Below are 13,778 nucleotides of genomic sequence, written 5' to 3'. Positions count from 1 at the left end.
TGAATGGATAATATTCCATACAATGGAATAAGTGATCCTAAATGTTTGACCATTTGGAGTAATGGGCAACCAAATAGTCTGGCTTACAAGGCTTTGCCCAATTTGGAATGGATACCATGGAATATTGTTCAGTCATAAACAGCAATGAAGTTTTGATGCCTGCTACAACATGGATGAACCTCAAAAACATTATGCTAGATGAAATAAGCCACACACAGAGAAAAGTATAATTTTACTTATGTGAAATAGACATATCCATAGAGACAAAGTAGATTAGAGGTTACCAGGAGCAGGGGGGAGGAGGAAGTGGGGAGTTGCTGCTTAGTGGGTACAGTTTCTGTTTGGGATGATAAAAATGTTTTGAAAATAGATAGGGGTGATGGCTACACAACTTGTGAGTATATTTAACACTCTTAATTATACCCTTCAATGGTTAAAATGGTAAATTTTGTTATATATATTTGAATATAATAAAACCAAATTTAAAAAAACAACAACATCATATAGCTAGAAAGTGGTCAAGCTAGGACTTGAACCCAAATTTATCTGACTCTAGGGTCCACGCTCTCAACCTTAGGGCTTCACTGCCTCTGGAAAGGACAGCAAAATACGAATCAGGACATCTGAGTTCTTGCCTTGCTGTCTTGGGTGACTTGTACAGTCTGACCTTTTAAGGCCTTACTTTCCTCAACTGTTACATTGTAAGACTAGATAAATGTCCTTAACAGCTCCTGGCAGTCATTTGTCTGGTGATTTGGGTTTTACAGCATGGAATGCCCCGAACCTGATTCCTGACCCAGATACCATTTGCTTCTGGCACACACTGGGAATAGGGAGGGGGGCCAGCTATCCACCCCTAACTTTGCTCCTCCCTTAGAGGTTTGCCCTGGAATTAAGCCAGCCCTTGAGGAGGCCTCCACTCCCCCTTCCTTTCCCCATTCTGGGAGAGGGTTCGGGTCTGGCTGCACTCCAGGATAAACTTCCACAAGGCAAGAGATAACACAAAGTCAAGGTGAAGATCACGGCAGCGCTTAAAAAGGCCTCCTTGCACCCTGGAGTGGCTGCAGCTCTTCCACTCCAGAGCTGTCCATCCTGCCTGCCGGCGTCTGGCCACCATGTGGGAGCTCTTGGCTCTCTTGCTGCTCACCCTAGCCTATTTTCTTTGGCCCAAGGTAAAGAGCCCCGGTGCCAAATACCCCAAAAGCCTCCCATCCCTGCCCTTGGTGGGCAGCCTGCCATTCCTTCCCAGAAATGGCCATCCGCACGTGAACTTCTTCAAGCTGCAGGAAAAATACGGCCCCATCTATTCCTTTCGTATGGGTAGCAAGACTACAGTGATGATCGGCCACCACCAGCTGGCCAAGGAGGTGCTTATCAAGAAGGGCAAGGAATTCTCCGGGCGGCCCAAAGTGGTAAGCAGGACCCATTGTCCCTCATCTCTCCCACCCTTGTTCAGTTCTTGGGCCAAGACCATGCCTAGAATGACCCTTTCAGCTCCAAACAAACTTGTAATTCTTCCCCAAAGCAGACTATCAGGGCTCTGGATGGGGGAGCAACCCCTCAAGGTTCTACCCAGCCTCTAAACTAGGCAGGAAGAATTAAAGGAAGGCCTCATTTTCTGAGCTGCCCAGAAGGTGAAGTGGGGTGGGAGCAATGGCCTGAGGGGGTCAGGGAGCCCTCACTCCTGTCGTCTCATCACGGAACTGGATAATGATCTCTCGGAGCCTAACACTTCCCTAATTAACTGAGATTGTGCATGTAAATATCTTAGCCCAGTGCAGAATAGTTTTATGGATGTTACTCTTCATGTGAAAAAAGGGGAGAGTGGATACTGTCCTCTATGGGAAGGTGCAAGGGGTCGCCTGTTCTGGGAGGGCTGGGGTTGCTGTTTCTCTGGAGCTGTCCCCAGCTGCTCCAGTTCACGGGAGGGGGAGAGGAGAGGGGACGGGCTGACCCACAGTAGCATTTTTAAGATACTGATGCTCCATCCTACAGAGCTTTCGGTGGTGCTCCTGGGGGAACGGGGAGCTAACCATCCAGAAACACTGCCAACGCCCATCCCAGCCCCCCTGCTGCTGAGTACTCCCCTGAACACCCCAGGCAGAGCCCCCCAGCCATGCATCTTTGATCAGGCCAAGGGTTGACTGGTTTTCCCTTGAACCAGTCAGCCAGGTTTGCTAGCCAACGACCTGCCTCCCAACTCTAGTGAGCTCTTCTCTTCAGCGCAAAGAGGAAGGAGGAGGCTAGTTAGTTGGGGTTTGCAGGTCAGGGGAGGGCAGAGTAGAGACTTTGGACCCTTGTGCTTTTTGGGGTGCCTCTGGGAAGAGATAGTTTGACCCAAGTTTAGACTGGGTGGACAAGACATCTGCACTCTCAGATGTGGCCCTGTGGGGGGGACATAGCCTTGTAATGGAAGGGTGAACAAGAAGGAGATGAGCTTCGGTGCCATTAGCACTTCCCAGGGGGCTCAGGGCAAGGCAGAGGTCTGGGTAGTCCTCAGTCTCTACAAGCCCCCCCATCCCCACTTCCTGTCCCCAAGACAGGCCCAATTCAGAGACCTTATCCCATCCACAGCTGCCTTCCCCAGTCAGAAACGGATGAGAAAAGAGAGGTCCAGAGGTCCTCTGACATTATACAGAACCCAAGAACCCCTGCATTCTAACGGAGTGTTCTTTTTCCTCTCTCTCTCTCTCTCTCTCTCTCTCTCTCTCTCTCTCTCTCTCTCTCTCTGATGGAATTGGGAGTTAGAGGGGCTTAGGACCTGACCTACCAAGGCCTCACTGTCATGGAGAGAAGCAGGGATGCCCCATAGCATGGCGGGTGACTGCCTTATCCCTTAGGGCATGGGAATGGGTGCAGGAGACCCAGGGCAAGGGTGGATGGGTGGTGTCTAATTCCTACAGCCTTTCCTGTTTTCCAAAGACGACTCTAGATATCCTGTCAGACAAGCAAAAGGGTGTTGCCTTTGCTGACTATGGTGCCGGTTGGCAGCTGCATCGGAAGCTGGTGCTGGCTACCTTTGCCCTGTTCAAGGATGGCAACCTGAAGCTAGAGAAGATCTGTAAGTGCTCTGCCAGCCCCTAGGGCTCTGGAGGGAGAAGAGGGCTGGGGAAGGAAGAAAGAATAGGGATGGTTCAATCTAGCATTTTCTTGGCTACTGCTGCCATCTAGTGGCCAACCAAACAGTCAATACTGACTAAGGTGGAACTGGTAGAGATGGGTGAGGGTGCTGCTTAATTCCCCAGCCTCCTGTTCCTCTCTCCCCTCAGTATGTCAGGAAATCAGTTCGTTTTGTGATTTCCTGGCCACCCAGAACGGACAGTCCATAGATTTGGGCTTGCCTCTCTTCTTGGCGGTGACCAAAATAATCTGCTTGATCTGCTTCAACACCTCCTACAAGAATGAACATCCTATAATGAAGACCATACAAATATACAATGATGGCATCATGGAGTCTCTGGGAAAGAACAGTATAGTAGACATATTCCCTAAGTTGAAGGTAAGGATGAGAACACGCCCCACCTTCAGATCCCAGTAGACCCTGACAGCATCCCCAATTCTTCCTCCTACTGCCCAGCGCCAGACTTGCCTTTTTCTTGACCACCTTGGCCACTGACCTCTGTCTTCTCTGACTCTTAAAACTTTGCTGCTTCTCTACATGCATGTTATACTCAAAATAATGGATCATATTTATTTGTTGTCTTATGCCAGTATTGAGCAGTCTACATGCATTAATCATGGCATTGTCCTTGGAGGTAGGTTTTATTATCCCCATACAGATGAGAATACAGGCTTTGAGAAATTAAGAAACTTGCCCAGGGCTTCAGACTCAAGCGTATCTTAATGCTAAAGGCTGAGCACACCACAGAGCCTATCTACTAAGTAAACATCAGTGCTTGGTGTTTGATTGAATGGGGGAGGGGGAAGCGAAGACCAATTCCAAACAAGGGGTGGGGTTGGAGAGATTGAGGATACCCAGACCTCTGCCTTTCCCATTCTGTGTCCCCACCTTGCCTTCCATTTTGGTGGAAGGTTGGGGTTGGAAAGGGAACTCGTCCGAGACAGAAGGCGAGGATCTACCCCCAGGACGGATTCTGGGAGCTGTAGAAGCAGAATGCAAAAGGAGTGAATTTGAAATGTCTTTCTGCTTTCCAGATTTTCCCCAACAAAGCCCTGGAAACAATGAAGAATTGTACTAAAATCCGAAATGAGTTGCTGACTGAAATCTATGAAAAACATAAGGTAGGTAATGGAGCAGAAGAGATTGCCAGTTAGGTCGAAAGTATCGTGAGACCAGGGTTGGGGTCCATTTTCAACACCGTAGCATCGCCAGAAGCTAGGAGAGAACCTGGCACATAGTAGGTGCTCCATAAACACTGACTTAACTAATGAACAGGGGTGAGGAAACAAGGAATTGAAGAGGATCCTAGAAGGGACCCACCCACCACCTCAAATTTAAAGGGGACCTAGAGCTGCCTCACCTCCACAAGCTCATAGGTCCTGATTAGACTCCCCTGGTCCCTCGCTTCCAAGTGGAAGCAGCTTTTGCATCTCCAGTCTAGGCTAGTGTAATGGTAGGGTGCTGCAGATGGGGCTCCTTCCTTCTCACATTTCCCAACTTTACCCAAACAGAAGAACTTCAGCAGCAACTCTGTCACTAACTTGATGGACATACTGATCCAAGCCCAGATGAACTCAAGCAATAACAACACTGGCTCAGACCAGGATTCAAAGCTGCTTTCAGATCGACACATTCTTGCCACGATAGGGGACATCTTCGGGGCCGGTTTGGAGACCACCACCTCTGTGGTGAAGTGGACTGTGGCCTTCCTGCTGCACAATCCTGAGGTGGGCTTCTCCTGACTGCTGTTCCCAACCACTCTTGATCCCAGTCAGATGCAACTCTGGCGAGAGAGAGAGCAAGAGCGAGAGAACACCCAAGCCTTTTATGCAGATGACTAGACTGCTCCCTCTATCCTTACCACGCAGTGGTTGGCTCTGACCCTAGGATGGAGCTGCCTCATCTTCGGGAAGGAAAGCCTAGGCTGCAGAGCCACCACAGGGAAGGGTCTGGGCCAGCTCTTCTACTTTTTTTTTTTAATGTTTTTATTGATTTTAGAGAGAGGAAGGGAGAGGGAGAGAGAGAAGCACCAACAATGAGAATCATTGATTGGTTGCCTCCTGCACGCCCCCTACTGAGAGTAGAGCCCACAACCTGGGCACGTGCCCTGACCAGGAATCAAACCCGTGACCTCCTGATCCATAGGTTGATGTTCAACCACTGAGCCACACTGGCTGGGCAAGGGCCAGCTCTTCTAGATGTGACAACAGGATTCTTCTAAGTCCCTGCTTCTCCTGGACTTAAAAGCACTCTGGTTACATCCGCCCTTCTCTGGCCCCCAGCTGCAAAAGAAGATCCAGGAGGAGATTGAACAGAACGTAGGTTTCGGCCGCACACCAACTGTGAGTGACCGGAACCACCTCGTGCTGCTGGAGGCCACCATCCGGGAGGTGCTTCGCATTCGCCCCGTGGCCCCTACGCTCATCCCTCACAAGGCTATTGTTGACTCCAGGTATGCCTTCCCGCCCAATAACATCCAGCCCTAAGATGCACTCAACACCTCTTGCCAGCCCTCCTCCACTCCCTCAGCCCCCCACCTTGCTGATCCACCTATAGTCAACCACTGACTATCAGTCCTCTCACCATGACCCTATTGATCAATGTATCCACCACTCACTAACGCACAAGGACTGACCCACAGATCTACCTGCCCTCCCTCAGAAGCTGCCTGCTGTCCTGGGGGCATGGGGTCTGCGATGGAAGACTGGTGCTATACGCTCCTACTCAGTCCAGTAGCCACTTCACAGACACAGTGCACCAGCACGAAATGCATACGCACGGGCCCTGACAGATGCAGATATCCACATACAAGTGTTACACATAAGTGCATGTCAGGAAGAGGGAGCTGGAGAAGAGCTGGATTCGTACTGAATCTGGCAGAAGCTGAGAAAAAGAAGAGGGCGTGGGCGTGAGGGCGTAGAAGGCTCTTTTCCCCAGGCGGGGGGACTGTGGAGACTCAGGGCTGAGCAGGTGGCTAAGCAGGTGGGGGAGGACAATATTCCAGACCCCCCTTTCCTTTCTCTCTCGGGCAGCATCGGCGAGTTTGCCATTGACAAGGGCACAAATGTTGTCATCAATTTGTGGGCACTGCATCACAATGAGAAGGAATGGCACCGGCCCGACCAGTTCATGCCCGGTGAGTCCGTGTTCTGTCCTGCCACCAGGCCGTGCAGCCAACCTGGTCTCTGTGCTCGGCCACTCCAGCACTTCCCCTCTGCTAAGCTGGCAACTAGCAAACTCCTGCCTCCAATTACATGGAACTACTGACACCCCATCCCACCTAGACTTACCCACCCTCTTCACAGCTGGGTTTCCTCCTTTCCCCTTCCACAACCTGTAAATCTCCTCTACGAAGCCCTCTAGGCATATGCCCCCATAAAGTGGGCCCCTTCTCCCCTTGGATAGTGGCATGGGTCGGTACCCCTCCTTTCTATCCTTCCTATTTCATCTCCTCTGTGTGATCAGGGGCTACCTGAGCGCAGGGCTGCATCTCTCCTCAGGTTGGGGGTCCTCAGTCAGGGCAGAGGCACTCTCCTCTACTTACTCCAGCCCTGGCCCCTGCCTGATGCATTCATTCCCCATGCCCACAGAGCGCTTCCTGGACCCCACAGGGAGCCAGCTCATCTCGCCATCCTCAAGCTACTTGCCCTTCGGAGCAGGACCCCGCTCCTGCATAGGGGAGAACATGGCCCGCCAGGCGCTCTTCCTCTTCATGTCCTGGATGCTGCAGAGGTTCGACCTGGAGGCCCCGGATGATGGGCAGCTGCCCTCCCTGGAGGGCATCCCCAATGTGGTCTTTCTGATCGACTCTTACAAAGTAAAGATTAAGATTCGCAAGGCCTGGAAGGAAGCCCAGGGTGAGGGTAGCACCTAGAAGTGTGCCTAGCGCTCCACCCTGTGGGGACAGCACAGAATGAGAGGTGTTACTCCACCCTCCCAGCCCTTCCTCCCTCCTCCTGGCCCACTCTGCCTTCTTTCCCACCCTGCAGCCCTGACAGTGATGTGCATAGGTTTTTTTAAGAAGGTCCCTGAACTTATTATATTCCTTACTATCACTGTTACCCTCCTTTGAAAAAAAAGAAAAAGAAAAAGGGCCCTGAGTAGCTTATTCATTTAATTTGTTCACTCATTCTTTCAATAAATATTTTATTAAGCACCTCCTAAGTGCCACTCACTGTCCCTGGACACTCAAGCTCCCTGGTCTCCTGAAGCTTACATTTCTAATGAGAACTAACAAATAGATAAGCATTTCAGAGACTCATAAGTCCTCTGAATTCACTGATACCAGGTCATGGTGATTTGAAAAGAGAATGGCAGAGGTGGGGCGTGGCTACTGTAAGCAAGTGGTAGGGGAAGGTGCAGAAGACCTGGGGGACAGTGCCCCCTCCTGAGGGAGCAGCAAGGGAGGAGTTCTCCAGGTGGGAGGTCAGTGTGGCTGGGGCAGAGCAGAGCAAATGAAAGGGAGAGTGTCCCTGATGAGGCCAGACTGGAGACAGGGGCCAGGTCCCATGGAGCCTTTGAAATTAGCAGGAAGGAATCTAGGTTTTTATCCTAAGTGTGCCAGGAAGTCACTGCAGGGTTTAAACATGTAAGTGGAAAGGTCTGGTTAATATTTTACTTTGTAAAATGTATTTTTGGCCCTGACCGGTTTGGCTCAGTGGATAGAACGTTGGCCTGCAAACTCAAGAGTCCCAGGTTCAATTCCGGTCAAGGGCATGTACCTTGGTTGCGGGCGCATCCCAAGTAGGGGGTGTGCAGGAGGCAGCAGATCGATGCTTCTCTCTCATCGATGTTTCTAACTCTCTATCCCTCTCTCTTCCTCTCCGTAAAAAATCAATAATAAATATAAATATTTTTAAATTGATTTCAGAGAGCAAGGGAGAGGGTGAGAGAGATAGAAACATCAATGATGAGAGAATCATTCATCGGCTGCCTCCCCTACTGTGGATTGAGCCTGCAACCCAGGCATGTGCTCTGACCAGGAATTGAACTGTGACCTCTTGGTTCATAGGTTGATGCTCAACCACTGAAGCACACAGGCCAGGCTGGTTCACATGTTAAAAAGGTCATCCTAGTTGCTGAGCGGAGATTGACCTGTGGAGGGATGAGAGTGGTGGCAGGGAGGGAGGAGGAGGAGGTTGCTGTGCTGGCAACGGCAGTGGAGATGGTGAGAAGGGGTGGGATTGAGTTATATTTTGAGAGTAGAGCAAGGGATCTTGTTTGCTTTGATGCAAACAGTCATCAGCTGTATGTACCTCAATGCTATGGCTTAGGAGTGTGTGTAATTCACAAACTCAGCCCACCACTACCGATCACTCTTGCCTTGGTCCCCAGTGACCAGCAGTTCTCCTTTTCCTTGTCCTGTCCAGTAGCCACTGCCAGGACAGGGCTTCCACGGCAGCCTTCTGCTAAAGTGCCGGGCTCTGCCCCTGCTCCCCACTCCCCAGGAAGTCTATAAATGCCTCACTAGACAATGGAACCCAGCCCTGGCCCAGGTGGCTCAGTTGGTTGAGCATCATCACATACACAGACAGGCTGCCAGTTGGATTCCCTGTCAGGGCTTGATCCCCAGTAGGGGGCGTGCAGGAGGCATCAATGTTTCTCTCCCTTCCTCTCTAAAATCAATATAAAAACATATTTTTTTAAAAATGGAACACAGACTTTTTCAAACCTTGAAACCAGCATCTTTAAACCTTGGCCACTGGCCAGTCTGCAAGGGAAAGATGTCCCTGGAAAAACTGACCCTGCTCTTTAGCCTAGAGAGAGGCCCCAATCCCAGCTCCCTGGCGCCAGCCAGACCAGGGTCAGATCGTCAACACCATGTCCTTCCTTCAGACTGGGGAGGGGCTCTGGAAGGGCCAGCAGGGCAAGGCTGAGACCATGCCTGGCCAAGTTCTCACAGGGAAGAAATCAAGGAATTCCTTGGAAGGAGGGAGGAACAAGGTTTGCCATTACCCCTTCCTTCACAAGCTCTGTAAATCCAGTGGTTGTAGACCATCCCTTACTGTCCCCCCAACTCAATACTGGCCTTCACTGGCCAGTGACCCGGGGGCCTTGCTTACAGGCCCACAGGAGAGTTTGTGGGCCACTGTGGCTGACGCCAGCCCCCATCACAAGCAGCTTGGAGAGATGTGGACACCACAGTGAGCTAATGGGAAAGGGTTAAACTGGATATGCCCTCCCTCCTGCCCCACTCCGGTGCCAGCCTAGATGGGTTGGAGGAGAGTTAAGTATTCCAAGTTTGCTCAAAATTTGAAAAGCATTTTGCAGGCTAGTGATGAACAGGTAAACAACTAGCGGAGGGTCTGTGTCCCCTATAGAAGCAGTGGGTGAGTGTAACTGGGATGGAAACATCTACTCCAACTGTTGAATCAGACCACTGAATGGCAGGAAAATTAGACTAACCTTTCAATTTGAAGATGACAACACTGAGGGCCAATGGGGTAGCGGAGGGGGGGGCTGGGGAGGGACTTGCCCTAAGCCACACAGCTACTAGGCAGCAGGGCTGGGACCAAAACCCAGGATTTCAATGATGCAGGATGAGGAGTGGCCGTGCTCTCCTACCTGTCCCATGTCCACGCAGAAGGGCTCAGGTGTCTAACTGGGGAGAGTACAAAGCTCAGTCAGTGTCCTTTCAGGAAATGATCTCATGAACTCTGATTCTTACCCAACTGCTCTTCCCCTGCCTGAAGGGCCTCTTACCACTTACTTAAATCCTCCCACCTGAATCTCAGTGAAGCCCTCCTCCAGGTCATGCTTCGCGACTTCTACCCCTCGGCTTCTGTTCCCTGGTACCAAATCCCGACTGCATCTGAGCACCTTCCTGAGCCTAAAATGGGTGTGGTATCCCCAAGAGACACTGTCTACCCCTCTATCTCTGGAGTTCAAGACTGAGCCCTCTCACGTTCTTTACCCTGCATATTGGCACCTGACAAGTAGGTTAGTCACACAAGTCACACAAGAGGACTGAATTAAATGCTCTAAGTTTAACTGGCTAATTGGTCCAGTGATAAACAGACTCCATCTCCTTGTGTAGAAGGAAGCCCAGATCTTTGGGTAAGCTGGAAGGTCTTTGCCAATAACTCAGTCAGTCACCTTTCCAGCCTCAGACTGCTCTTAACCAGTGATGTGATGATAAACACTGAACAAAACCAATGCTCTGGGGCTGGTGGTGAGGAAGAACCCTGATGTGTCATGTGTGCTGGTTACATGTGGACACCGCACCATGACCGATTTCAAGCCACCAACGTGATGTCACGGACCACAGAGTTGGGAAGAGATGCACAGTAGTGTTGTTATTTATCATTACGTATATTATACTAGTAGCCCTGCGCACCAATCCGTGCACCAGTAGCTCACTGCCGCCCTCCAGTAGCTCTCCCCCCACCCTACTCCCCCGCCCCCCTCATAGCTTGCTGCCCTGTCCCCTCCTGTAGCTCTCCGCTGCCCGCTTGTAGCTCGCTGCCCAACCCTCCTGCTGATAGGTTGGGCAGCAAGCTACAAGCTTCACGGCGTAACGACCATTTGCATATTACATATTTATTATATAGGATAGTAAATACCATTTACTACAGCTTGTAAAATTCCTGAAAATTTAATAATCAGCTCTTGTGAGCTAAGAGTTGGCCCTCCTAGGAGAAATGAGCTGCCCTGTCCTTTAGAAGAGCAGCTCCCAGTCTGAGGGGAGGACCTCTTCCCTGGTAACCTTGGTGTGTGGTGTGGGTGGATGGGAGTGCATGATTGTTCTGGTCGGCCTCTTGTGGCCACAAAATCTGGAGCAAATGAGGAGTCTTCTCGCCAGTCATACTTATGGGTGTAAACATCCAACTTTATAGGACAGGAAGCCAATTGCAGAGTGGGGTGGAGAGAGGACCAACGAGGACCTGGTCAGCCAGGTTCTAGTCCCCGGACTCTCTGGTTTTCCTAGCCCTGGATCTTAGGCCCATTGCTAGCTTCTTGAACCCCACTTTCCTTAGCTGTCCAGTGGGGCAACTTACCACCTGTGCTGCCCATTATCTGAGGCTCTGGTGAGGATGAAAAGCAGAAAGGGCTGTGTGAGCAGGAGAGTTCCACACCAACCGGAGTTACAGAAGATAAGAAGTCAGGCTGTGGAGGCAAGTTCGGTGTTGTCATTTACAGACCAAATGACCACGGGCAACTTACTTGAACTTCTAAAACCTCAGTTTTCTCATCTGCAACATGGGTGACTTAGGAGTGTCGGGGCCTCAATAAACACTGGCTTCATTGTCACTGCCTATATCCAGATCCACAAAACAAGTCCTTCCCTAAGGGTTTTATACAAACCTCCCAAAGGACACCGGCTTGGTCAGGAGGAGCAGGGTGTCCAGATGGTCCGTCGAAGGACAGGACCTCCAGGACCTTCCTCTGGCAGCGGGGGAGTGGGTGGAGCGCCCAGGGACAGACTTTTCATGGCTCCCACACTGAAGGTGGTTTGTTACATTTTCCAGGGCTGGTTTCTTGAGACTTCTTGGTGATCTGTGCAGTGGAAGGCTAAACTGTGGTGAGGAGCCGGCTTGTACAAAGTGAGGAGCGACTTCAGATCAAACATCCGCTTCTCCCCCTCACAAGCCACCCAAAGCTCTTTATCTCCTCAGAGGAAGACCAAAACCCTCTTGCCAGGAAAAGCCACAAAGACCCAGAGCTTTAACTCTGACAGTTTTACGATGTTTCCAAGCGGTTACACCTCCCTGTGGAAGTGAACAGTGATCTGCAGCAGGCACCACCCCTGTCCCAGGCAGGAGGCCATTGCAGCACTGAGGGGCTCCGCTGGCGAAGCCTGGCTGGGCGTGGGGGCCTCTGAGGGCTTATGATAAGGCAAGGGGGAGGAGAAAAAGGGGATAAAGTGGCCTTTAGGGAACTGGTGTCTGGTTCACCTTCACCATGCTACTCCCCTGTTCAGGACACCTTTGAAAAGACGAGTTCTTCATGTGACACCAACATTACAACCGTCACCCTGACTAGTGGATTGCCTGAGCTTTGGAGTCAACTGACGTAGCTTCAGATCCTGACGACCACTTAGCAGTGTGATCTTGGACAAGTGAGTCAACAAGTCTGAATCCCATTAATCAAGCAGGAATCATTACAGTCCATACCTCAAAGGGCTATTTTGAGGCTGAAATTTTTAAAAGTAGGTAAGATGCTTTACACAAGACCCAGCATTGTGTAGTCAACAAATGAAACGATGGACAAGTTAAATTATTTTCGTTACCAGCTTACCTGTCTCCAGCTTCATCTCCTGTCACTTCCCAGAATTATCTAGAAAGATTAAATTGCTCCTAGCTTTTTTTAAAAAAATGTTTTTATTTATTTCAGAGAGAAAGGGAGAGGGAGAGACAGAAACATCAATGATGAATCATTGATCGGCTGCCTCCTGCATGCACCCTACTGGGGATCAAGCCCGAAACCCGGGCATGTGCCCTTGACTGGAATCGAACCTGGGACCCTTCAGTCTGCAGGCCGATACTCTATCCACTGAGCCTAACCAGCTAGGACTGCTCCCAGTTTTAGACATGACACCCACATTCTCCTGTTTTAGACATACTATATTTTTTTGTACTTTTCAGCACCTGGCACATAGTGGGCACTCAATAATCTACAGACTGAACATTTGCCTGGAATTCCCTTTACACCTTTCTTCACCTGGCAAGACCAGTTCAGGTCTGTTCCAGGAAGGCTGTCCTGAAGGCCCAGGTGGGCACATACTCCTCGTGTCCTGTGCACCACATGCTACTTCCCATGTGCTACTACAACTGTTTACGTGCCTTTCTTCCTCTCTAGACCATTAGGTCTTCTAGAGATACAGGTCTAGAGGATATCTGCATTCCCAATGCCTAGCACACGGTAGGTGCTCGATAAATGCTCAACTCTTAAATTAAGGCCACTCACCCACAGGGTGGAAACCTGTATCCCAAACACCTCCCAGGACCCACTGACCTCTGCAGTCGGCTCAGCCAGAAGCAGGTTTCCAGCAGGTTAGGTCAACATCAGCCAAACCCACTTCCCACTCCTTCTCCTGAGTGAAGCCATTTTTGCCCTCCCCCTAAAACAGAGGAAACTGGAGAATGGGGCATTTCCTGAAATTCGAGTTCATCAAAGCTACCCTGGTTTGTGCTCTAGGGCATTGGTACCGTCTCCACTTGAACTTGGTCACCTGGGAGAGGAACTCAGTGACCCAGGAATCTGGTGTGCAGTGATGGGGGCAGGCTGCAGACCTGGGCAACAAGGGTATATGCACGCCTCTGGCACACAACCTCTGACTGTATGTTTGTTTTTCTGTCACTCAGACATTCGATTAAAGACAGGAATGATGTACTTCCCACGTCTTCCCTGTGGTTTTAGAGCTCGACTGTCTCCAGATGCTAGCGTGGCTCCCCTGGGATTACTTGGAGGAGCCCAACAGTTTAGAAGGAAGTAGGCAGCCACCATCCCACTTGAGTCACTAAAGGGCCAGGGCAGTGTCTTCTAGCTGAGTGTCAAAGATGGTGGCAGGGACATGTCGGGCTTACACTGGGCTCTTAGAAATAACAGTGCTGACTGCAGGGTAAACTCCAAGGCTAGGGACAGAATACTCTCTACTCTCTGCTCTCTGCCAGCACCCCCACTAGTGACTGTTCCACTTGGGGAGGCAGGAACCCCT

The 13,778-nt window shown here is 50.6% G+C and overlaps 1 protein-coding gene across 1 annotated transcript; it reads left to right on the top strand.

Moving 5' to 3' along the window:
- The first annotated feature begins 1,115 nt into the window (after positions 1–1,115).
- On the top strand, positions 1,116–7,279 carry LOC103288524 (steroid 17-alpha-hydroxylase/17,20 lyase). The gene is made up of 8 exons (XM_008144253.3): positions 1,116–1,412; positions 2,923–3,061; positions 3,270–3,499; positions 4,156–4,242; positions 4,633–4,848; positions 5,404–5,573; positions 6,154–6,257; positions 6,712–7,279. Exons 1-8 carry the CDS (start codon positions 1,116–1,118, stop codon positions 6,993–6,995), a joined length of 1,527 nt encoding a protein of 508 aa, XP_008142475.2. The 3' UTR covers positions 6,996–7,279.
- The last annotated feature ends 6,499 nt before the right edge of the window (positions 7,280–13,778 follow it).

This window comes from Eptesicus fuscus, chromosome 17, assembly GCF_027574615.1.
Source record: "Eptesicus fuscus isolate TK198812 chromosome 17, DD_ASM_mEF_20220401, whole genome shotgun sequence".
In the NCBI taxonomy this organism is placed as follows: Eukaryota; Metazoa; Chordata; class Mammalia; order Chiroptera; family Vespertilionidae; genus Eptesicus; species Eptesicus fuscus.
This window is presented reverse-complemented; position numbering and strand designations above follow the sequence as displayed.

Coding starts and splice junctions, on each gene's coding strand:
- LOC103288524 (XM_008144253.3), top strand. CDS start 1,116: ATGTGGGAGCTCTTGGCTCTCTTGCTGCTCACCCTAGCCTATTTTCTT. Junction 4,849..5,403: donor TCCTGCTGCACAATCCTGAG/GTGGGCTTCTCC, acceptor TCTGGCCCCCAG/CTGCAAAAGAAGATCCAGGA. Junction 6,258..6,711: donor GCCCGACCAGTTCATGCCCG/GTGAGTCCGTGT, acceptor CCATGCCCACAG/AGCGCTTCCTGGACCCCACA.